Source organism: Podarcis raffonei, chromosome 9 (assembly GCF_027172205.1).
Source record: "Podarcis raffonei isolate rPodRaf1 chromosome 9, rPodRaf1.pri, whole genome shotgun sequence".
NCBI classification, from domain to species: domain Eukaryota; kingdom Metazoa; phylum Chordata; class Lepidosauria; order Squamata; family Lacertidae; genus Podarcis; species Podarcis raffonei.
The window spans coordinates 64984756-65008524 of NC_070610.1; the positions used below are offsets into that span (position 1 = coordinate 64984756).

At 44.8% G+C, this 23769-nt stretch overlaps 1 protein-coding gene across 4 annotated transcripts in view; it reads right to left on the bottom strand.

Moving 5' to 3' along the window:
- Positions 1–233: 233 nt before the first annotated feature.
- The window catches only part of HERC3 (HECT and RLD domain containing E3 ubiquitin protein ligase 3), a 50682-nt gene continuing 27146 nt past the window's right edge, over positions 234–23769 (bottom strand). For 3 of the 4 annotated variants that reach the window (XM_053404093.1, XM_053404095.1, XM_053404092.1), the window contains 18 exons: positions 22903–23063; positions 21110–21186; positions 20489–20613; positions 18934–18996; positions 17242–17353; positions 16305–16494; positions 15444–15607; positions 13896–14009; positions 11977–12000; positions 11801–11890; positions 10990–11160; positions 9708–9851; positions 8725–8891; positions 7732–7798; positions 6748–6830; positions 5103–5286; positions 3067–3169; positions 234–801 (listed from right to left, as the gene is read on the bottom strand). In XM_053404093.1, the coding sequence (XP_053260068.1) occupies positions 593–801; positions 3067–3169; positions 5103–5286; positions 6748–6830; positions 7732–7798; positions 8725–8891; positions 9708–9851; positions 10990–11160; positions 11801–11890; positions 11977–12000; positions 13896–14009; positions 15444–15607; positions 16305–16494; positions 17242–17353; positions 18934–18996; positions 20489–20613; positions 21110–21186; positions 22903–23063 (2248 nt within the window). In that variant the 3' untranslated portion in view covers positions 234–592. The remainder of the gene's footprint in view (positions 802–3066; positions 3170–5102; positions 5287–6747; positions 6831–7731; positions 7799–8724; positions 8892–9707; positions 9852–10989; positions 11161–11800; positions 11891–11976; positions 12001–13895; positions 14010–15443; positions 15608–16304; positions 16495–17241; positions 17354–18933; positions 18997–20488; positions 20614–21109; positions 21187–22902; positions 23064–23769) is intronic. The other variant, XM_053404094.1, reaches the window with a different exon arrangement.

Below are 23769 nucleotides of genomic sequence, written 5' to 3' on the forward strand. Positions count from 1 at the left end.
TCCTCCCATTTTTTTGTAGACAATGGGAAACAGGGAGTAGAATACGTTAGGAAATTCAACTCATAAAACCTTCATTTCTGCCCAAACATTCACATACTAATCTTCTGTGTGTTAAATTATCCATTTCTTAGCTCCCCAGTACTGTTGAACACCCAAGGAGCACGCTTGTTTTACCAAAGAAATTACCTGTGATTGCAGAGGTGATAGGGAACCCATACGTGTGGAGACAAGGAAAGCTTTCACACAGCTTTATATTTCCAAACTGTGAAGAGACATCTCAAAATATTGAAGGTATTTTTAAACAGAGGGCGGGCAAGGAAGGGAAGAAAAAGGCATCTAACAGCCAGTAAAACGAAAGACGACGTGTCAACAGATTTTTGTTTTTGAAAAGTAGTAAAGTCAAAATCCTGAGGAACGTTGACCAGACTTCACGGGGGGGGGGTCCTTGATCCTATGCTCTTCCCTTCTCTCCTCCCCGCACCCACCCTCCCTATCTCAAGGAGTATCTTTATCCCATTTCCCTTACAAAAATAAAAACAAGACAGTATTTCCTTTCTGTACAAGAATTGTCTGTGTTGGGGGCGGCTTCCCCTCAGGCCAAGCTGAAGCCCTCGTAGTGGTCGATGGCTTGAGTGAGTCTCGTGCTCAGGATTTCTTTGCTGCTATACTTGGGGAGGTCGAGGAGGTTGTAGCAGGTGTGCGCCACCGGCAAGTACTGCTCCCCGCTGGAGGTGGACTGGATCACAATGCGCAAACTCGACATGCCGTAGATGGGGATGCGGTCGCTGCCGGTCAGAAACACTGGAAGGGGGAAGAGAAAAGCATCAGCGGAGCCCTGAAGAGGCCATCCTGTTCTCCCAAGTGGCCAAACAGATGATATGGAACCTGAGGACAATAGCTTTTGAGGGCCCGGCATTCGAAGGCATCCTAGATCAGGCAGTGGAAGCTCACCCAACCCAAGCACGTATCATTCTAGTTACAGGTAGATGTTGGTCTACCGTAGTCGAAACAAAATAAAATAAAAATAAAAAATTCCTTCCAGTAGCACCTTAGAGACCAACTAAGTTAGTTATTGGTATGAGATAAAATAAATGTTCATAAATGTATCGGGCAAACACCTACGTAAATATATAAACCACATGTCTAAAACAGTACAGTAAAACAGTCCTAAAGCCATTTTGACACTTGCAGTGACCTCAAATATTCCTCTGCAGTTTGGCTGGAAATGGGGAAAGCCTCCCCATTGTCTCTGTGCTCACAAACCCTGCCTTAAGGGCACATTTGGGTATGAATAGGGTGAGCCTGTGACCTGGACTCAGGAATGAGTAGACTGCCCCCTTCTGTGATGTATGTATGATGTATTTGGGGGGGGGGGTCTTGAGCTACAGGGTGCGAATTCAAAAGTCCATACAGTATAAGGGCTTGCGCACCATTGTTCTGGGTTCCTCCTCCCTCCTGTGTGTGGGGTGAGCACCCTGTTGCAACAGTTTAATAAAGATCAGGCTTACTAGCTGTTTTGCTTCTCGATATTCTCTGTTTGGCCTCTGTTGTTTTTTCCTACCGATAGAGAACCTACATAAGTACTCTATATGGGCTCTTGGGTACCCCATAAGGGAAAAGGAGCATTTTTTCTTATAATAATTCCCTTTTAAAAATACCGACACTCCTCCCTCATCTCATTCTTTTTGCTTCCTGAACAAGTTAAGAAATCGATGAAAACTATTCTGTTTCGGTGGGCCTGTTCAGGCACAATATTTAAGGTAAAGGTAAAGGGACCCCTGACCATTAGGTCCAGTCGTGACCGACTCTGGGGTTGTGGAGCTTATCTCGCTTTACTGGCCGAGGGAGGCAGCGTACAGCTTCCGGGTCATATGGCCAGCATGTCTAAGCCGCTTCTGGCGAACCAGAGCAGCGCACAGAAACGCTATTTACCTTCCCACCGGAGTGGTACCTATTTATCTACTTGCACTTTGATGTGCTTTCGAACTGCTAGATTGGCAGCAGCAGGGACCGAGCAACGGGAGCTCACCCCGTCGCGGGGATTCAAACCACCGGCCTTCTGATCGGCAAGTCCCACAGCGCCACCCACGTCCCATATTTGGTGTTATCTGTCCTTAAAATTGTTTCTAATGTTTTGTGCTTTACTCTTTTTAGAAATTTGAAATATGTGGAGTTTTTACTGCGTTTTTATATATATATATAATCGAAGTGTTTGCTGCCCTGGGCTCCTTTGGGAGAAGCAGCGGGATATAGATTTAAGTGTGACAACAACAATACAGGCAGCTCCCCACCCTTGTTTCCCACATTCAACAAAAGCCACATGTTGAGTCTCCTCCTTGGCCACTTTGGACTGCCGACTGCAGAGAAAATTCCATACACAAGGGAAGATTCCCCGCAAGCAGAGAGGGCTAGTATCAAAAGCTTCACCACAATGCAGAAGTGAGATCTGGACAGGTTCCAATCTCAACAGCTCACTCCCTTCACCACCGTGCCAGAGAACAGGTAAAGAGAAGCCTGCCACCTGGTGGAAGACATTCAGGTGTGTTTCATACAGTGGTACCTCCGGTTGCAAACTTAATCCTTTCCGGAGGTCCGTTCATAACACGAAACCGCTCATAACATGAGGCGCGCTTTCCCTAATGGCACCTCCCTCTGCGCCGCCGGAGCGCGACTTCCACTCGTATCCCAGGGCAAAGGTCGCAGCAAGGGGCATCTACTTCCGGGTTAGCGGAGCGCATAACCCGCAGCATTCATAAGGGGGATGGTACGTAACAGACTCCACTAACCCAGAAATAGTACCTCGGGTTAAGAAATTTGCTTCAGGATGAGAATAGAAATCGTGTGCCGGCGGCAGCGGGAGGCCCCATTAGCTAAAGTGGTACCTCAGGTTAAGAACAGTTTCCAATTAAGAATGGACTTCCAGAACGAATTAAGTTCTTAACCCGAGGTACCACTGTATATATTAAGCTAGCATTAACAAGTTATTGGCTTCGACTGTCGGAATCACCGCTCTAAAATCCAAGGGGAAACTGCCATCGCACTAAAAAACCAAAACTAATTACTTACAGAGAAACTTTTTCTTCTTTTCCAGAGGAAACTCGTGAAAGATCTCCCAGAACATTTGCACAGTTGGATGGGTAGCCGAGTAGTCCCCTTTGTAAACTGCGCTCTGTAAAAAAGGGTTTGTTTTAAGAACTCATGGTAAACCTGAAAGACCGCCTGCCCCTGTATGGACCTGTAAGAACGCTTACATCATAGGGCAATAACTCCCAAATGGGCATTTTATGCTGCTGCCCCTTCTATGGAATGTCCTTCCCTCTGCCACGTGTAAAGCAGCAACTACCAATTGCTTCAGACGTCTTGTAAGGACTTTTAACTTTCTGTCCAGTCTTTCCCTGACCCATTAATATAGAACCCTGATTTATGTGTACTAGTCCCTTGAATTTCTGTTTAACTTGATGTTATATAATTTTATTGGTTTTAGGCTGTATTCTTGTTTTAATGGATGTTGTGTTTTTATATGGAGATTTTTAAAATATTAAGAAGTTTAGAGATGCTTTCAAATAAACAATGTAATAACTTTCAAAGGCATATATATATATATTGAACTTTGTAAAATGACCCGGAAGGTTGCAAATGCTCAAACCGCATTCTCTAGCTTGGTCCAGGAGGGTTCTAAATATCTTCATAATTTAGAGATGCAAGCAGATTGAATTCCAAAGCTGTTGGATGCTGATTCCCCGATACAGCTGTTCACTCAGAGAGGATGTTGAACCATTTTGAACCAACATGCTCTTTTAAGAACAGGACCTCTGCAGCTTTCCAGATGCTCCAGTAAGGCTGCAATCCCAAACATACCCGCTAGGAAGTCGGCCCTATTGGACACAGTGGGACTTACTTCCATGTAAACACACACAGGATTGGGCTGGCAGTGGAAAAGGAGGAACCACACTAAAATGCACTGAGCACAGCATATTGCAAAAAAACCCAACCCAAACCAAGCCTTGTTATTATTTTACTTCAAGAATCATTTGAGCAAGGGCTTTGCTTTCATGTTTAGTTTGCTGTTTGGTGCTTTCTCCAACAAACTGAATCATTCAGCAAAATTCTCCCGAGTGTCAAACTAGGAACAAGAAGGTGCAGGTTCCTATCGCCTACTTAAGTCAGGAAGCTAACAGGTTGATATTTCAACCTCTCCTACCTCACAGAGTGGTTGGGAGGATAAAATAGAGAGGAGAACTATGCACACTTTGGAGGACAGGTGAGGGGGAGAAATGGAGAAAACAGTAAATAATAAAGAGAAAGATGGGGGCGTTCTTAGGTCTCACATCCTAGCCAGACAGATTCTCAGAAGGTAAGGATTAAGGTTTTGCTCAGGACAGTAGTGTAGTGGTCAGGTGGGATTGCTATGAGGAATTATGAAAAATGAAGCAAGCCATTATGTCAGCAATGAAAGCATTGCTTTGACTGGGCTTGAGCCATTTGACATGATTTCTGATCGATCCAAGCAAGCCCCTGCATCTCTGCCCCATTTCTCTTGCCTGACAAGTCACGTACACAAACCGTTTGCTTCACCAGGCATCCTCAGTACGTAAGATAAGGAGGTAGCTTTGATGTAGCTTTTGTGAATCTTTAGGTAGATTTTAAGGGCCAGGAAGAGAGTTTACAAGAAGGCGGTAAATGCCTGACTTTCCTTGCCGTCCTTCCTTTCCTGTTTACTGCCCGTTTATGACCTCCGGGTTTGCTAAATGCATTCCTCCTTGATTCCTGTTTATTTAGCCTAAAACATGTGTGCATGCTCAAAGTAGTTCTTTGTAGTTAAAAGGGTTTCTCTGATCTACCTTTGTCCCCACGTGGTGATTTTTTGAAATGCTCATGGGAAATCTGATTGGTTCTTACAAACGCTGTGTAAGAGTTCTTTTGTTAATAAAACGGCCTGGACGAGGGAGTGGCTATTGACACTTCCTCCCAGAGTCTTGCTAGCCAAGTCTCATATCTATTTTATTAATCAGGGTCCAATCCTTCCTTTGCCTTCGGAACACAACAAGTAGCAGTTCTAGATTCACAAAGGGCAAAATGTACAGAAGGGTGTGCCTGCTTACCTCTTCCAGTTCCTTCCAGTTGTAGTTGCTGCTCCCTACGATCATGGCTCTCAGCTCAGTGGGCTGGAACATTTCTAGAACTTTACCCCCACACACCTTCAGGAAGCCCGTGGAGAAAGCCATGTACCACTCGTCTACCGAAAGGTTAAAGACATAATTAACGTACGCGTCGACGAATTCCTCCCTGGGGGATTCAAAGAAACAGCACTGGTCATTACGAAGAAGCAAACAGTGGCAGATAAGGGTGTTGTCGGCTGAGCCACTGTCCACCCAGACAGCAAGGGATACCGCTTCCAAAAGTTGTTTGGAAGATCACACGCGTTTCATAAAATGCATTTACATTTCAAATCACTGTACAATCTGCACTACTTCGGCACAGGATTTTAAAAATTAAAAACGTAACAACTGCCTGCAGAATCAGGCTAGTTAGGCCCATCTAGTCCAGCACCTTCTTCTCATAGTGGTCAATTGCATGAACCAGCTGGGGGGGAGGATCTAGGAGTCTTGGTTGACCACAAACTTGACATGAGCCAACAGTGTGACGCGGCAGCTAAAAAAGCCAATGCAATTCTGGGCTGCATCAATAGGAGTATAGCATCTAGATCAAGGGAAGTAATAGTGCCACTGTATTCTGCTCTGGTCAGACCTCACCTGGAGTACTGTGTCCAGTTCTGGGCACCACAGTTCAAGAAGGACACTGACAAACTGGAACGTGTCCAGACGAGGGCAACCAAAATGGTCAAAGGCCTGGAAACGATGCCTTATGAGGAACGGCTAAGGGAGCTGGGCATGTTTAGCCTGGAGAAGAGGAGGTTAAGGGGTGATATGATAGCCATGTTCAAATATATAAAAGGATGTCACATAGAGGAGGGAGAAAGGTTGTTTTCTGCTGCTCCAGAGAAGCGGACACGGAGCAATGGATCCAAACTACAAGAAAGAAGATTCCACCTAAACATTAGGAAGAACTTCCTGACAGTAAGAGCTGTTCGACAGTGGAATTTGCTGCCAAGGAGTGTGGTGGAGTCTCCTTCTTTGGAGGTCTTTAAGCAGAGGCTTGACAACCATATGTCAGGAGTGCTCTGATGGTGTTTCCTGCTTGGCAGGGGGTTGGACTCGATGGCCCTTGTGGTCTCTTCCAACTCTATGATTCTATGATTCCCCTTCTCCTTCCATCATATTTTCAGACTCCAGAAAAAAAGAAACCTCAAACCAAGCTCTGGGTGATGTTTGCCTATGCAAATCTACAGCAAATATTACCAAACAAAATGTGCGGTGTTAATCTAAAAGACTTTGGATCCATTTTATTGTTTCGCATTCCCCCCCTGGACCAAACCAAATGTCAGGAAATGAGGAAGGATGAAGAGCAGATGGCAGAACCTTTTCTACATTATTGCATTTTTTGTTTTCCCCCAACACAGTCTGGTTATTTTTTTCAAGCATGGTCCCTCGCGGCTCCTGCGCAACAGTACTTCTCTCCCCCCCCCCTCCATCTTTTATTTTCTTAATATTTCTATCCTCCCAATCTGAAGAGCCAATACAGAGTCCTCTTGCTGGGCTCATCCCAAAACAGCCGCTACGAAGGACCCTGTTGTGTCACTTGTGAAATTACCACAGAGAGCATCTTTAGGCATCAGACGGTATGCACCTGTTATCTTTCTGCACTGCAATTTTGTCTCCGTCAGGGATGAGGTTCTTCTGCTCCGCCACTCCATAGCTTTCTCTGCACATCTGTTTTCCCATGCCAGAAAAAGACAACAAAATTGCTTCATTCTGTATCTCATCAACACAGTTTAATACAATAAAAAAGGACATAAAATCATATAACTGTAGAGTGGGAAGGGACCCATGGGGGAATCATCTAGTCCAGCAGTTCTCAACCTGTGGGTCCCCAGATGTTGGACTACAACTCCCATCATCCCTGATCTCTGGCCTTGCTAGCTAGGGGTGATGGGAGTTGTAGCTCAACAACATCTGGGGACCCACAGGTTGAGAAAGGCTGATCTAGTCCAATCCCCTGCAATGCAAGAACCTTTTGCTCAATACAGGACTCGAACTCATGACCTTGAGATCAAGAGTCCCACGCTCTACCAATCTGAGAGCAATGTGCAGTTTATATCTGACCACGTTTACACGCCCTTGGCATACCGCTGGATTGTAGCCAATGAGGCACAATCCAGATTAAAATCAAATGAGCTCAATTTCCATCGACACCAGGAAGAACTTCAAAATGCAGCCAAACCTTCTCTGTGGTGTCCATTTCATGAACACGGACCTGACCCAAGATGTACACCCTCAAAAATGGGTGTTCCTTTGACAGCGTGGTGTAGCGGTTAGAGTGTCGGATGAGGACATGAGAGACTGAGGTTCAAAGCCTCACTCAGCCATCAAGCTCACTGGGTGACCTTGGGCCAGTTACTGTCTCTCAGCCTAACCAGCCTAGCCTATTTTCCCCAAAAACCTTTTGGTTGACCTTATTTAAAAAAAAAGCTCAACCATCTTTTTCAGCTCACTTTAAAATACTGATTTCTTATTTTGGTCTCCCCAGAATAGGGCTCGTCTTATATATGGGGTCATGTTATACACGGGAAAATAAGGTAAACGCAAGAGACAGGCAGATAGATGGTCTTACCGTGAAATATAGGCAGAATGTCTCTTCAACATCATCCCCAGGGTAATCTAAGAGCTGTTGAAGACTCCTAGAAATAAGGTAAAGGAAACGTAAAGGCAGAAAGAGGTTAGGAGAGAAGAAAAAGTCTGAATCTGAGACACACCCTCTTCCTTGCCCTGCTGTTAAGGATTTATGGTATCAAATTGTAGGACGAAACTGAGGAAAGCAGGCCAAAAAATACAATCAGATCCAAAAAAAGTTACAGGAGAGAGTTTCAATTGGAATTATTTGTTCATTAACAATTAAAAATAAAATAAAACACTGCTGCATACTGGAATTTTCCACAGTTACGTTAAAATAGTGTAAAAGAAAGAGTATGTCAAATGCAGAATTCTTAACCGATGGATATATGATAAGAACTCAAAGAGCCACACCCAAACAGTTTCACGTTATATAAGTATATAGATTATTTACAGAACGAAAAAATGGTAGGTTTCAGGGAGGCGTTCAACCTCACACATTATTTTCTGTTTTGTAAATATCATGCTTGTATGACTTTGTTTTGTTTTTTATTTTAATGAGTGTAATGAAAAATAAAAATTCTCATCCCCAAAAGTAACACTGATATCAGTTTGGGGCAACAGAACTCCAACACGAAATATTCTCATTGCAGTAGGATGGAAACATAGGTGTATTCCTTCTTCCAATGGTTTGCTTTTTTCCCTCATAACAGGGACACATCCTGCCTTCCATCCCCAACCCCCAGCACTGCCCCAATTTTACTGAAGTGCCATTGCCAAATTCTAGGCTAGGGGTCAGCAAACTTTTTCAGCAGGGGGCCGGTCCACTGTCCCTCAGATCTTGCGGGGGGGCCGGACTATATTTTGGGGGGGAAAGAACGTGTGTGCGCTGGCGATCCACGCGGCGATTCCCGCCCACGGGCCTTAGTTTGCCGACCCATGTTCTAGGCCAACTGCGAAGCGGACAGGAAGACATAATTCCAATACTTTCTACCTTCCTTCTGTGGGCGAAAGCTCCTTCAAGTCTTCCAAGCACGGCTTCACATTCAAGAGTTTCTTGTAGAGAGCCAATGGAAAGTGAAGATCCACAACAGTGAAGTTGTATATGGCCAGACCGCAAACGATGCCAATCAGGTGGAACCAATTGTGCTCTACAAAACACTTCGGACACACAAAGAGAAGGACTAGTTAGCAGGAGGAAAGCGTCAGCGAGGAGCTGGAAAGGTTTAGATCTGGGAAGCGGCTAAAAATCCCTTCCCTGGACTGTGAGTCTCCAAACTACACCAAAGCCAGGGTGAATAAAAATCAGTGATTTTTTTAAAAAAAAAATCTCAAAAAATAATTTTTTTTTTAAAAATCGGATTTTTAAAATAAATGCTTTTGGAGGGAAAATCTTTCTAAAGATAGTTTTCTATTTAAGTTACATTATAGTCCAAAGACTATTCATCAGGAAATAACGATTTCTTATAAGTTTTTCATCTGTGCTAAAACTCAGTCTAAGGGTTTTTTTTAAAAAAATAAAAATCATTAACCACATCAGTTAGCAAACATGGATACATATGCTATAATGTTATTGTTTTAGTTATATAAATTGTTATAAGGAAATTATTTTTTTTTCTCTTTCCAATAAAGTATGGCAGAAAAGTTAACTTATTAAACCTCACAATAATTTCATAATTATTTGTGCATGCATTGCTAATAGTATAACCAAATCAGTAAATTTTTGATATAACTGTAAAAACTACTCTGAAAATTTATTATTCCAAAAATGAAACCTTCATCTGGTTGTAAACATTAAGATTATACAAGAAAGAATGAGTCTTTCTGTAAAAAAAAAAAAAAGGTTTAAATCAAGTCTTACTGACTAGTAATTTAAATCATGATTTAACTCGATTTGATTTAAATCAAATCCATCATGCACCAAGCTGTGGGATCCCCGGCAAACAGTTTGTGAGTGCATAAACCAAGCACACTTACGGTATCCGAAAACCACAGCAGGTTCGATTCGGGGTAGGAGGTGAACATCCCATAGATGGGATTCAGGAGCTCTTTCAGCAGCAGGAGGAAGAACTCCTTTGTGACGCCGCCAGCATCAACCGCCTCCTCGCCGTCAAAGATCACCTGCCACAATGCCCAAAATGGAGCTTCAGCAATTGCAACCAAGTAACAGCCAACTGAGCCATACTCCGAGCAGATCCAATAGACTTAAGTCCACCAATTTCAATGAGTCACTATGATGCCATTTTAAGCAGAAGAGGATTCCCTCAAAGAATTCTGGGAGCTGAAGGAGCTGAAGTTTGCCCAGGGCACTGAGAGTTGTTAGGTTCTCCACGCACAGAACTACAATTCCCAGAGTTCCCTGGGAAGAGAGACTGATTGTTAAACCACTCTGGGAATTGTAGCTCTGAGGGGAAACAGGGGTGTCTCTTAACAATTCTCAGCATCCTTAACTACAGTTCCCAGAATCCTTTGGGTGTTTAAAGTGGTATGATACTACTTTAAATGTGTGGCTATTATTGCCTACTGCCTTAATGTGATTCTTCTGTTTGGAGCAGCACCCAGAGAATTATGAACAAACTTCAGTATGCTTTGCTGTGGGAAACTTGGAGCAAGGCCTCAGTAGATTAGGCAATTTCTCTATGTGGAGAGACTTATTGCCAACAAAGGTCCATATAGTCAAAGCTATGGTTTTCCCAATAGTGATGTATGGAAGTGAGAGCTGGACCATAAAGAAGGCTGATCGCCGAAGAATTGATGCTTTTGAATTATGGTGCTGGAGGAGACTCTTGAGAGTCCCATGGACTGCAAGAAGATCAAACGTATCCATTCTTAAGGAAATCAGCCCTGAGTGCTCACTGGAAGGACAGATCCTGAAGCTGAGGCTCCAATACTTTGGCCACCTCATGAGAAGAGAAGACTCCCTGGAAAAGACCCTGATGTTGGGAAAGATGGAGGGCACAAGGAGAAGGGGACGACAGAGGACGAGATGGTTGGACAGTGTTCTCGAAGCTACCAGCATGAGTTTGACCAAATTGTGGGAGGCAGTGAAAGACAGGAGTGCCTGGCATGCTCTGGTCCATGGGGTCACGAAGAGTCGGACACGACTAAACAACTAAACAACAAATGCACTCCATTGCATGAGCGGCCACTTTCAGCCTCAAGTGATAAAGGCCAGACACAGATTTAGTGCCTCACTGAGGAGGACTAGGCCCAAACACCAAACAAGCTACTGCAGCGAGGAACTGCCACAGGGCCTTACCTTCAGAGGCTTTTTCAAGTCAATATCCGAATGGATGCTCAACTCCCTCAAGGCGTCGCCAACCAAGTTGGTCCTACGAACATGGAGGACCAGGAAGGGGCTTCGAGCCAAGAGGGGCTCCAGGGTGAGGAGCATGAAAACGTTCTGCAGATTCGCCCCACTGATGGCCACCTATAAAAACCACATACAAAAGTCAAGAGCAGCAGGAGCAGCAACAACAACAAATGCACTGAGCCCCTTGGTTCTCCATCCCCGGCGTAGAGGAAGTGATACCTGTGGAAACAGGGTTTACTGGCAATTCGCTTTGGGCAGGGGGTAGAAGTGACGCTGCGTTGCCTCCTGAAAACAACATTCCTGTAAAACCAGCTGCTTTGCAAGGATGCCCTCCTAACTCGCTTTGCCCCCTCCTAGTGTTTGGAAATATCTTGACTGGGCCACGAAGAGTGCCTATTTCCCTGCCAAAAATATCCACGTAGGAGGACTGGGGAAGGGTGTGCCGTGTGCCTTCCGCACAGATTTTGCAAAAGTTATTGAAGATCAAGAGCCAGTAGGGAATCTGGCATCCCATTTTTTAATCCCCCCCCCAAAAAAAGGAAAAAAGTCCCCTCAAAAATTGATACTACTTTCATTCTGCTGTGACGTTTTCCTTGTTGTTGCAAGGGTTTGATTAATGCTTTTCATAATACGGAAAACCCTTGTGACCGTTTTTTTTTGGGGGGGGGCAAAGGTCAGTGCAGAAAATATGTTAATAAATAAATGCATGGATTAAAAGGGCTGGGATTGGCAGAAAGAGGAGACCTGGCCGCCTGACCTGCATCTGCAGCTCAGCATCCGTCTGCAGCATCTTGGTCTTGGCTTGCGCGTCGAAGATGAAAGGGTAAGAGCACAGAGTCACGGCATCCTGGAAAGTAGGAGCAGTTCAATTTAGCGGTGGCAGGCTGGGCCTCTGCTGAGAACTACTTTGGCAAGAGTAATTGGAATGGTTACCTGCATAATTGATGGTCTGACTTTCTGGGGAGGGGGAGAAGGGCGAGGCGAGGCAAGACAGAGAGAGAGAGAGAGAGAGAGAGAGAGAGAGAGAGAGAGAGAGAGAGAGAGAGAGAGAATGAATAATGTGTGAGGTTTTACTTAGAGCAGTACCATCAGTTACGTTTTAATCCTATCCTTCCCCCAAAGGGTAGCCTATGTTCTTGCAACAACCCTATGATGTAGGGTAGGGGCGGATAATGGGGGTGGCTGACCCCACCCCCAATAAGATATGTGGCTCGTCTGTCAAAGTCCGACACCATAAGCACTAGATCAGGGGTCAGCAAACTTTTTCAGCAGGGGGCCGGTCCACTGTCCCTCAGACCTTGTGGGGGGAGCGGACTATTTTTGGGGGAGGGGGAATTAACGAATTCCTATGCCCCACAAATAACCCAGAGATGCATTTTAAATAAAAGGACACATTCTACTCATGTAAAAACACGCTGATTCCCGGACCGTCTGCAGGCTGGATTTAGAAGGCGATTGGTCCAGATCCGGCCCCCAGGGCCTTAGTTTGCCTACCCACGCACTAGATTAAAACAAAGGCTGGCCCATTTCATGGGTCTTTTTGTGGTTTGCAAACTACATGCACACACACAAGCTGCCTCTCTGTGGAGTAGTGGCTCTAGGCCCCACCCCACCCCATTTGGTAGAGAAGGTTGGTTCATGCCCCCCCGAACCAAGAATGAACAGAACCTGCTAGAGAAGTGCCGGATATACTTTATTTAGGGTCCAGTGTTCCTTTCGCAGACAAATCCTTCTGTGTTTCCATTTCTCCCACATATTTTTGTTCGCTCCCCACCCTGCTTTTGGCTCAGGGCTCTTGTCTTAAGACTCAGAGTTCCACCATCACCTCACCTCACCTGCTGGTTAGGGACTCTCTCCTACCCAATGCCCTAGGCTTCTCCTCTGGCCTCTACTCCAACAGGAGGGTGTCTCTCCTTCAGTTCAAAGTGCCTCCCCCTCCCCCGTTTCAAAGGAAAGTTTGTCATGCAACACTGGGGTGGGGAGGAAGCTGCTGCTCAAGAAACACACTTTGAAAAGGTCCATGGGACACACAACTAATCTTGCAGTTCTTTGGATCTTGGCCATTAACTGTATTTTTAGCTGCATCTTGAAGTTTCCCACACCTGAGACCATACGGGATGCCAAACATGGGGAAGATGGTCATGGTTTGCCCCAAACAGCCTAGCAGCCCACCTGCTTTCTATACTACATACACTGGAGATATTTTACATGCATGCATGTATAGATATCTTATACACACAAACACTTGCTATTTTGAGAATATTGCTGGTTTTTTTCTTTTAAAAAATGGGGGGAAATGGGGGGGAACCCCCAGCTTCTAGAGCTTGTGGGGAGAATGACCTGAAAAACAGACTTGAAACTCAAGTTTAAGGTTCCACATGGGATTTCAATATCCTGAACAACCGTTCTTTCTTCTTTGCCATCTACCACTTTGTCTCTAATGTCCACATCAACCCGTCTCTCTTGGATCCTACTGGGAGACCACATAATCCCTAAACTTTCCACATTTCCCGGACATCCAAATCATAGCTGTCAACCTTCCCTTTTTTTGCGGTAAATTCCTTTATTCCAGCGCTGTTTCCCGCTGCTATCCCAGATTGTTAGATATCCCGTAGACTGTCCCCGGGACAGGTGAGGCTGCTGATCCCTTATTTTCAAATCTAAAAGTTGACAGCTATGATCCAAATCTTGAAAACAAGCTAAATATGCATGCTGACCACTTACATTAAAAGCCTATAACGACTGCGGAATTTGCATTTGTACCGTGATCCATTTTGACACAACACTCATAGCTTTACAGCTGCAAACCCTGCATTGTTCCCTCCCCTCACAACCAATTGCATGACACTTACCATTCCAGCTTGATGCAAAAACCACATCAGGTAGTCTTCTTGGATATCCACCAGACTGGAAATCTCTGGGATATAAAACTTGTCATATTCTACGTGTTTTACTTTCTGATTTACCTGATTTGGGAAAGAAGAAGGAAAACACTTCTTTGAAGAAGCAGAGAATAATAACCAGCTCCCTCAAACAAAACGGCATGAAAACCCAACATTTAAGTCAGTTACAAGCAGAACTAGTACAGACACATGCTGAACAAGTTTAGGAATAGAAGGCACATCGAGAACAGAAAACAGAGGAATGAGTGGTCAACACAAACCCAGTGCACAGAACTAGGTGCATAATGAAAGCAAGGGAGATTTAACATTTGCAGAAGAGCCTACACGGGCACACACGGGCAAAACAAACCACAACCTTTGTACAGTTGTACAAAGGGTTGACTACGCTTCGAGTTGAGCGCGTTACTTCCAGGTTTCGCAGCTTGGCATGCGCAGACGCTCAAAATGATGTCACGCGCATGTGCAGAAGCGGCGAAAAGCGACGTGCGTGTGTGCAGACGTGCCGTTGCTAGTTATGTTTGCTTCTAGATGCGAACAGGGCTCTGGAACGGATCCCGTTCGTATCTAGAGGTACCACTGTACATCAAAACAAGGTGTGGTCTGAGCCTAGACACCAAAAGGGCCCAGTACAAGGACAAACTTCCACTGCGCATGTTGACAGCATTTGCATAAAAGGCAACACCATTGTTTAACACTGTTAACACTAGCAGGAAAAGGGAAGGGCTGAGCCTCAGTGGTAGAGCATGCAATAGTGGAAGAAACACCTCTTCACCTTGACTTTTGACACCTGAGATAGGTGATTTTAGGGCCCACCCTATTCCTGGGACTGTAACTTGTTTTGAACTGTTTTTAATGCTTTGGTTTTAAATTGCTGCGACACCCCTGGCCCCAAACTCTTGGAATTGATAGTGAAGGGTAAGTTAACACATGGAAATTGTGATTACTAACATGTTTTGCATGCAGAAGATCCCAAGTTCAATCCATGGCACTTCCAGAGAGGGCTCTGTCTGAAATTCTGGAGAGCCACTGCCAATCAGTGGAGCCAGATGAACCAACGATTGGTTCCGTTTTCTAAGGAGCCCATGCAAAGGGTTTGCCTTGCACACCCGCTTCCCCTTCCCCTCCCTCTTCCTGGGTTGGTAGGAAGAGGAACAAAGCTGGATTCCGTTTTGCTTTCATAGATTCTTGGCTGATCATTACATGCAAGCCATAAAACGTGGCTCAAATTACATCAAACGAAACCAACTTGGGTTTTGAAGTGGACTTGCTTGCTAAACCACAATTCCTGGTTCATGTGTGCTGCTGACAAGACAGGAGAAGTGAAACGGAACCCTGGTTTATTTCTCCTCCAGGAAATAAGCAGGAGAGGGGATGGGGTATTTGTGAGTCTTGCTCGGGCTCACAGAGACTCGATTCGTGTAAAGTTAAATGGTGGTTTGGCATGCCGTGCGAAAACGGCCACTCTGCACAGGGACACAACCACCGCAGTTTCCTTACTTTATGAAGTTTCTCCAGAAGTTTGAGTGCGGCTGTGATGTAACTGCCATACAAGACAGGGATCAATAATGTTTTTCTTCCGTTCAAGAGGTAAACCACGGCACCTTTATAGAGATCCACCAGCCTCAAGAAGTACCCTGGACATACCTGAGACCACCAGTTATCTAAACAGGGTTACACAAAGCAAAACATGTAGCTATAAGCTTAATCATAGAATCGTAGTTGGAAAGAGAGCGTCATCTAGATAAACATGACAGATCTCAACTAGATCATACATGACAAATGGCCATCCAACCTCTGCTTAAAAACCTCCAAGGCTTCAGGAGAATTATATTCCTATTAACAGACATATTTGCTTGCGGGGGGGAGGGAAGAACCACCAAGATATGACGCCTATACCATTTGTAAACACTAAAATCCCAGCATATGAATGGGGTCAGATTTGCAGTTTGATAAACGCATTCCTACAGATGCGGTCCAATCTTAAGCATGTTCACTTAGGAGCAAGTCCCACTGAACTGCGTGGGCCTTATGTTCCCAAGTAAGTAGTGCAAAAAGGTCTTCGGTGTTTGTCAAGCTTCACACTTGACAAAAAGACAGCTGATGGCAGGGGTGCCGAGAGCTGCAGCTAGGCAATTATCTGGAGGACCACAGGTTCCCCATCCCTAGTTTATGGTAGTGTGGCTGAATACGCCTTGAACCCCACAGGCACTCGCTTTACACCAGGTATGGGGAAAAACTGGACCTCTGGATGTTAAAATTCCCATCAACCCAACAAGCATAGTTGATGGCCACAGCAATGTAGGAGAACAAAACTGGAGTGAAGAACAGGGCAGGTGGGACTTGGTGTGCATCTCCTACCTAAGACTTTACTGGGGTTCCTGTCCAGACGCAGAATCGCCATCGCCAAGGGAAGCGTTAAGGTGACATAGTACTTTGAGTCTTGAAACGGCGGGAACTCTGGGAGAATCAGGTAGATTCTCATGGCTTCAACGTCCGGTGGGGAACTGGGCAGCCCTGGAATCAAAAAGCTTTCGAAGCTCTTCAGGATCTACAAAAAGGGAGGAAAGAAATGAGGCTCAAAACACAGCTCTACTGCAGCCACAAAGGCTTGTTCCAGCTCAACTCTGGCACTATGGAGCCAACCCAAGTTTATGAACCAGTCACAACAGGAGCAATTTCGACAGGCCTCCAGAAGTGGAGACTCAACCGGTGTATTTGGAATTCTACAAAGTCATGGTGAAACAGTGATCTCCAAAGTAGGTGCTGGAGTTTGGTTTTGGGAAGAGAGAAGGGAAAGTGACAGGGAGGGCTGTGGTGTCATGGCAAACAACTACAGTGGTACCTCAGGTTAAGTACTTAATTCGTTCCAGAGGTCCGTTTTTAACCTGAAATTGTTCTTAACCTGAAGCACCACTTTAGCTAATGGGGCCTCCAGCTGCTGCCGCACTGCCAGAGCACGTTAAGAACAATTTCAGGTTAAAAACGGACCTCTGGAAAGAATTAAGTACTTAACCCGAGGTACCACTGTATTCTAAACTGGGAAAGCTTGGCTTCATCAGGAGAACCAGCATCCAGGTTTCAAACATGCACTTGAGGCAAAATGTTTTGTATTTTGCACATGAAGTGGGGTAAGACCTGCGAGATGTATGCCAAGGCATGTCCTTAGGACAGTTTTGAGTCATACTAATGAACAGGTTGTGGCTTTGCTCTCTTACGAGTTTTCTCATGAGCTCCTCCCAAAAGCTCTGTAACAAAGCAGAAAGCTTAAAAAATTTAACGCCTTTGAAGTCTGCACCTGGTCAAGCAAGATGGAATGCTGGGACGTCATCAGCTTATCAAACATCAGTCTGGTGGAATTCAAGTCGACCCCTGGAATTTTGGGACTCGTTTTAAAATGTTCATCTATTCTACAAAATGAAAATGAAAATTTAGAGGGAGAAATATTCCTGGTGTGCAATGTATTTACAAACAGTAATTATTAACGTTTGAGCTACTTAACCTATACGCAGCTCCAGACTCTGTAATTAATAGTTGCTCATACAAACTTCCTATTATGTCGAAGATGGATCCTTATCGGGAGTATCAGCAAGACCAATGAGCAACTTACAAGCACACAAGGGGCTTGCACTTCTCTCAGTAGAATTCTGTCACTCAGTAGAATTTTAGCACTCTTTCCATGGAATCTGACTGCCCCTTATCAACTGTGGGAGCTGTATAAAACCACAGCTTGTTTAGCAACTATGTGCAGATTCCAGGTTCAGCGGCAATTTGCCAACTGAATGCCAGTTGTAAAGGAATACCAACTGCAAAGAATGGGAATTGCTTTCATGCCCAGTTTATTGGCTTTCTGGAAGCACCTGATAGTGGGGGAAAGGATGCTAGATTAGGTGAGTATTTGCTAGATCCAGCTGGAGGTTCTCTAGCTGCCGTGAAGCGAGGAAAGATGACATCCAGTAATCTAATAAACAACAGCAGGCAAAAGACCTGCAATCCTTCTAGTAAAACAAAAAAACCTGCAGCTTAACATGTTCTTGAGACGTTACTACAGACGTTGCTTGTGATGTATTTTACAGGTGGAAGCGCCGTTTTGTGAGCACATCAGTGCTCCATACGCCAACCACAAATTCCTCCCCCGGCACAAACATGCTGCTAAGTTAGCTGCCGAAGCTGCAACAGCAGGTGCCCTCTTGGGGAAGAGCCTCCGTTTAAATCACGTATCGTATTTGCCAGTTGACTGCTAAAAGCCCATAGGAAGCAGAGAGAGCTAAACGTAGCCCCTGATAGCTTAGCTACCATTGCCATAACAACACAGACAATGGACCCGAGAAGGTTCCTTCCAAGGCGCCTGGAGGATCATGTTATCCTAATGGTACAGAGCAGGCACACAGAATTGGTTCTGACAGCATGCAAGTTCAGCCAGGGAGCTTTTTCTATGCCTGCATCAGCCATCAAAAATCTAAAATAAAGCTGCTGGGTCAGGCAGTGTCCCTCCTCCCCTCCACATGTTTGGCCCTGGGCTGTGAGGCCTCTTATGTAACCGTCACTAGGAGTCACAGAACGGCTAGTCTTGCGGGTCCGAGTCTTCTTCTCTCTTCTATGCCTCCACCCTCCTTGGTCAGGAAGCCACCAACTACTTCTTATTGCTTAAAAAATAATAATTATCACCTTCCCCACCCTCTCCAGATCTCAAATTCACAAAAATATGGCTCTCCCCATTGCCATATTATTTTCACAACAACCCTGTGAGATAGGTTAACAGCTAAGAGATGGACCTAAGGTCACACAGTGAGCTCCCTGGATTTGAACCCGGGTCTCCAAGGTCCTAGTCCAACACCCTGACCACTAGACCACACTGGCCCTCACAGACTGAAACCTCATTGGCCACCCACTTTACATCTGCTTGATCAAGAGTCACCACTGCAGGAGCTAGGCCTGGAAGACATTGGAGGGTGTTTCCTCCTGCCCTATGTAAGTTTAAGGCACTTACTTCTTTTCTAAGAAGCTCCCATTCCAGCAGGCAGCCGAGGACAGGATCTGCACAACCTCACTGCTTAGAGTGGAAGGACAAGAAGAGAGAAGGACATGGGTTATATGGCCACGCTGTTGTTTTTCACGTAGTGTATTTACTTTTTGAGTTCCGTTGCCCTTGATCTGAGGTGAAATCATCATGGAACCATCTGGGGTAGCCCAAGTTACATCTGTGGAGATTGGCTGCCCAGCTGTCAGTCTCGTGATGTCACTATGACACCAGGTGGCCCGTTCTACCTTTGGAGTTGTGCGAGAAAGGGAATTCCAAACCCAGCCTCAATACTGTCAACCTTGTGGAGGCTGACTGAGGCAGCTTCAGCCTGGGACAATTGTGTCATGACTCAGGAGTACTGAATCAAACAACTCAAAGCATGGATTCCACCTCCCCAACCCTGGAAGGGTATCTTCAGGGCCACTGCCAAATGTTCCTGGGGACCTCTGAAGACAGGATGAAAATTATCCATGTGATGCAGATGAGTCCATAACAGAAATCCAGACAGCAGCAGCTCCCCTACCCACTGAACTTTTTTCACCAGGTTTGGAGAACTAGTTGACTAGCCCTCACTTGAAGATTGTGAAGTATTTCTAAAAGTTAAGTCGCCTCCTCTGGCACCCACAAAAACAACAGTGCCTAGAATTTCATTGCTTTCAGAAACCCATCAGCAAATTATTTGATTCCATTTATGAATCACTTCCCATAAAATATCGCAAAGGGATTTCAGAGTAGAAAAAAAACCTGGCAATAAAAACAAAAACAATGGCAATGGTTGCCCAGGCGACTGTCTACATCTCCTTAGATAGCCTCTGGCTTTTACACACATGTGGTCTACCACCCACATCTATTTTAGAAAAGCCAAAAAGTACTGTAGCCTGGCAGAAGACGACTTAACAAGTAGCTGGGAAATTTGGAAAGTGATACTTGGAAACAAACTCTGACTCAACACTAGAATGCACCTACAGCAGAGAGCTGCAGAGTCTCCATCGACAGACTGCTGTAAGCCAAGGATGTTGGCCAGGCAGATGTTGCTGAACTACAATACCCATCATCCCTGGCGATTGACTGTGCTTGCTGGGGCTGATGGGAGTTGCAGTTCTGCAATGTAAGCCATCACACCACTCAGTGGAAGCAACAATCTGAGCAGGCCCTCTGTCTACCCTGAGCTGCAAGGCCGCTGCTCCAGCAGCCAACAGAGAACAGAACATTCACTGGTGCATGATGCGAGAAAAGGATTCTGATTTTCAGTTCTACTCTGGAAGGCAGACATTATGGCACACACATCTTAGGGGAGGAGACGACGGCGGAATGAGGTCTACAGGAGTCTATAGGCCACGGATGAGCCTACATTTCAGAACAGGAGGAGCAGCTCAAACACATCCCATGCCAACCCATCCAAGGGCAACCATATTGTTTCCAGAGCTTACGTCCCAACCCTTGAACACCTATGAAGATTTCATATGAAGCCACAAGGAAGAAATACTGAACAGTGCGTCAGAAAAGCAAAAAAGGAACATACTTCACTGAATTAGGATTATTCTTTTCCGAAAGCTTTTGTCTCCACATGTCTATTGTATCGTCATTAATCAAACAGGTGTAGTCGCTTTGATTTATGGCCCGGAAATCATCCGCTGGCTGAGAATTCTGGAAAAGGAGGTAGGTCTCAACGCGGATTTCGCCAAGTGGGATTGGAGGGGCTTCACTGCAGCTTTTGTTAACATGCGAGGGTAGCTTCCCTCTAGGGAGGCCCTTTTGGCTGGGGTTTCCTACTATGCGCCACCCCCACCCCAGAATAGGCCACGCCTACCACTAGATAACTTACACAGAGATGTTATGTATCAGTTCAAAGAACTATCCTCCCCAGGGACTGTTTGGATGTCCTCTCCAACCTCATTATGGACAGCATCTCATTTCTCCTGCCCTGCCCATTTCTGGTCCTGTCACTGAATGCTGGAGTGTTCGTCCAAGCCAAGTGATGTTACGGTTGTGTCGTATATGGGACCTGCCTTTACTTTGCATATAAAGTTTGCCCTCTTATCAGAAGTGCATGAGTTTGAGGCCCAATCGGGGGAGAAAGGAGAAGCAGCCAAATAACATCCCTACCAGCCGTGGGTAGGAACCCACGCCTTCCCCTATTTACCTCTGTTTCAGAGCAAAGCACGAACGTCTGGTCTCCTCCAGAGAAGATATGTTTAACAATGTAATATTTACAAGCATCTGTTGGGAGAAGAACGAAGCAAATTAGTTACGGCTCAGTACTCACAAACACCCTACGTACTTCCTTTTCCCTTGCAAACCAGGATTACAAAAGCTATTCAGGGGCCAGCAAACTTTTTCAGCAGGGGGCCGGTCCACTCTCCCTCAGACCTTGTGGGGGGCCGGACTACTTTTTGAAAAAAATATATGAACGAATTCCTATGCCCCACAAATAACCAAGAGATGCATTTTAAATAAAAGCACACATTCTACTCATGTAAAAACACACTGATTCCCAGACCGTCTGCGGGCCGGATTTAGAAGGCAATTGGGCCGCATCCAGCTCCTGGGCCTTAGTTTGCCTACCCATGCTATAGATCATAATGCCTCTTTGGGGTGGCTGTCTGCCTGGTACAACTCAGAAGACAGAAGACCAAAGGCATTCACTATTTTTTAAGACAATGTTCTTAATTTACATTATTTAGAATTTATACTACTGCATTCTCTTTGCTGCATTAACTGTTGTCTCAGAAACTGTGAAATGGTGGACTGTCTCCTCTAAGCAGCATGCTCTTCTGAGGCTTAGCTGAAGACTCAATTTTATTTGGCATATTGTGACACGGTGTAGAAAGGAGCACAGGAACCTGGCTTACACCAAAGGAGGCCCATGATCTGTCTGGTTCAGTACTGTCTATATTGCTCACCAGCAGCTCTCTAGGGTTTCAGGCCAGTCTCATTCCCACTCCTAACTGGAGACACGGAGGATCAAACGGGCTTTTCTGCATGTGAAGAGTCTCCTAACAACTCTCAGGACCCTTAACAAACTACAGTTCCCAGGATTCCATGGGGGAAGTAAGTGGTGTAACACTATGGCAGATCAAGTTGATGAACTATGCCGAAATGGCAAAATTAACTGGGAAGCTCAGGGACCAAGAAGACAAGTTTTTTTTAAAAAAGGGAAATGTTTATAACGTATATACAAAATCATCAAAACATTAGCAGGATTTTAAATACACTTGTAATGTAATAGAAACTACAGATAATTTAGGAAGATGAAAAATTTAGAGAAGTATTGATATGCATATGAAAACAGAATTAAGAGGCTCCACGGATGGGGGAGGGAGAAGGAGTCAGGAGATTCAGAGTAATCTCGATACATGAATGTGTATGACATTTTGATGTAACTTTATTCTTTTTCTTTCTTTTCTTCGAAAATCAAATTAAAATATTATTTTTAAAAGTGGTGTAACACTTCTTTAAATGCATAGTGCAGATGGGGGCCTTAAGTTCTTATCCATAATGGACTCTTTTTTGTCAGCACAGAGAGAAAAAAAAGTGACAGCACAGTAGCCGTCACTCTTAAACATTCCCAACAGATGGTAAAGCTGGGGCATTATGAATTTGCTGCTTCAGAAACAAATGTGTGATTTATTTATTTATGGCAGCTATAACCCACCCTTTAGCAAAAAACGAAACAAAAAACCCTTTCCATAGCAGCTTACAAAAATCAGCACTAAGACAGCCCCTGCTCTCAGGCTGACAATCTAGAAGGACATGACACACGTCAGTAATAAGCAATGTGATGGCTTGATCGATATCTAAGGTAGAGCAGCATATTCAGGCTTACTTGCACTCTGACTGGTCTCAACTGGTCTCACCTACACCCACTGGTTTCGCCTACACCCACTGAGCACGTGTCAGAATCTCAGCTTTGCTTCTGTTCGAGTCACAACTTACCTGATCTACCAGAGATTTGTTCATTGTGAGCTGCCCAGGGGCCTTTGACTGGGGAAGGACATTTAAGACTGCAGGTGTGCCCAGTTCCCAGCTGGCCTCTGGTTCCGCAGCCGAATGCATAGATAATTCCTGAAGAAGGCACAAAGGCGAGAGTGTGCTGCCTGCAAACAACAACAGAACAAAAAATATTGCAAAGTTCATAAGAGTCTGCACAGATATATATTTCTGCTTACAGTTGCTTTTTTAAAAAGCAGGAATAAAATCAGTAAAAAAAAAATGGAGTAGAGAAAGTGTTTTGTTCTTTCATTATTAACTGTCAAGAGGAATTGGAAAACATTCATCTTTATGCATACATTCGGTGGCTGGAAAATACGGTTCCTGCCAGCCCCGGGATCAAAGGATGGAAAGCTTTTAACTCTTGTTTTTGAAATGTTTTAAATCATAGAAATGTGGGAAGGGACCCCAAGGGTCATCTAGTCCAACCCCCTGCAAGGCAGGAATAAAATAAATGTTTTGGAATAAACAAAATGCTTTGCTTAAAGCTGTGGATCAGTTTGCCACCCTGGTTTCCTCCTGGAGGAAGGGTGGGATATAAACTGAATAAACAATAAATACTATTCCCCCCCAACCATATTACAATTTAAACATTTATTCAGTATACAACTTTTCCCACCCTCCACCTTCATATGTATCTGGGTGTAACGGATGTAAAGAAATGCACTGAGGTGTCTTCAAAATTCCAGATATGAACCTGCAGCTTTCAGGGATGCCATTGCGCATCCTAACCTCTCGCTGCAACAGCTCTTAAGAATAAAACAGCAATGGCCAGTTAATTTAAGAACGGGTTTATATACAGTGGTACCTCTG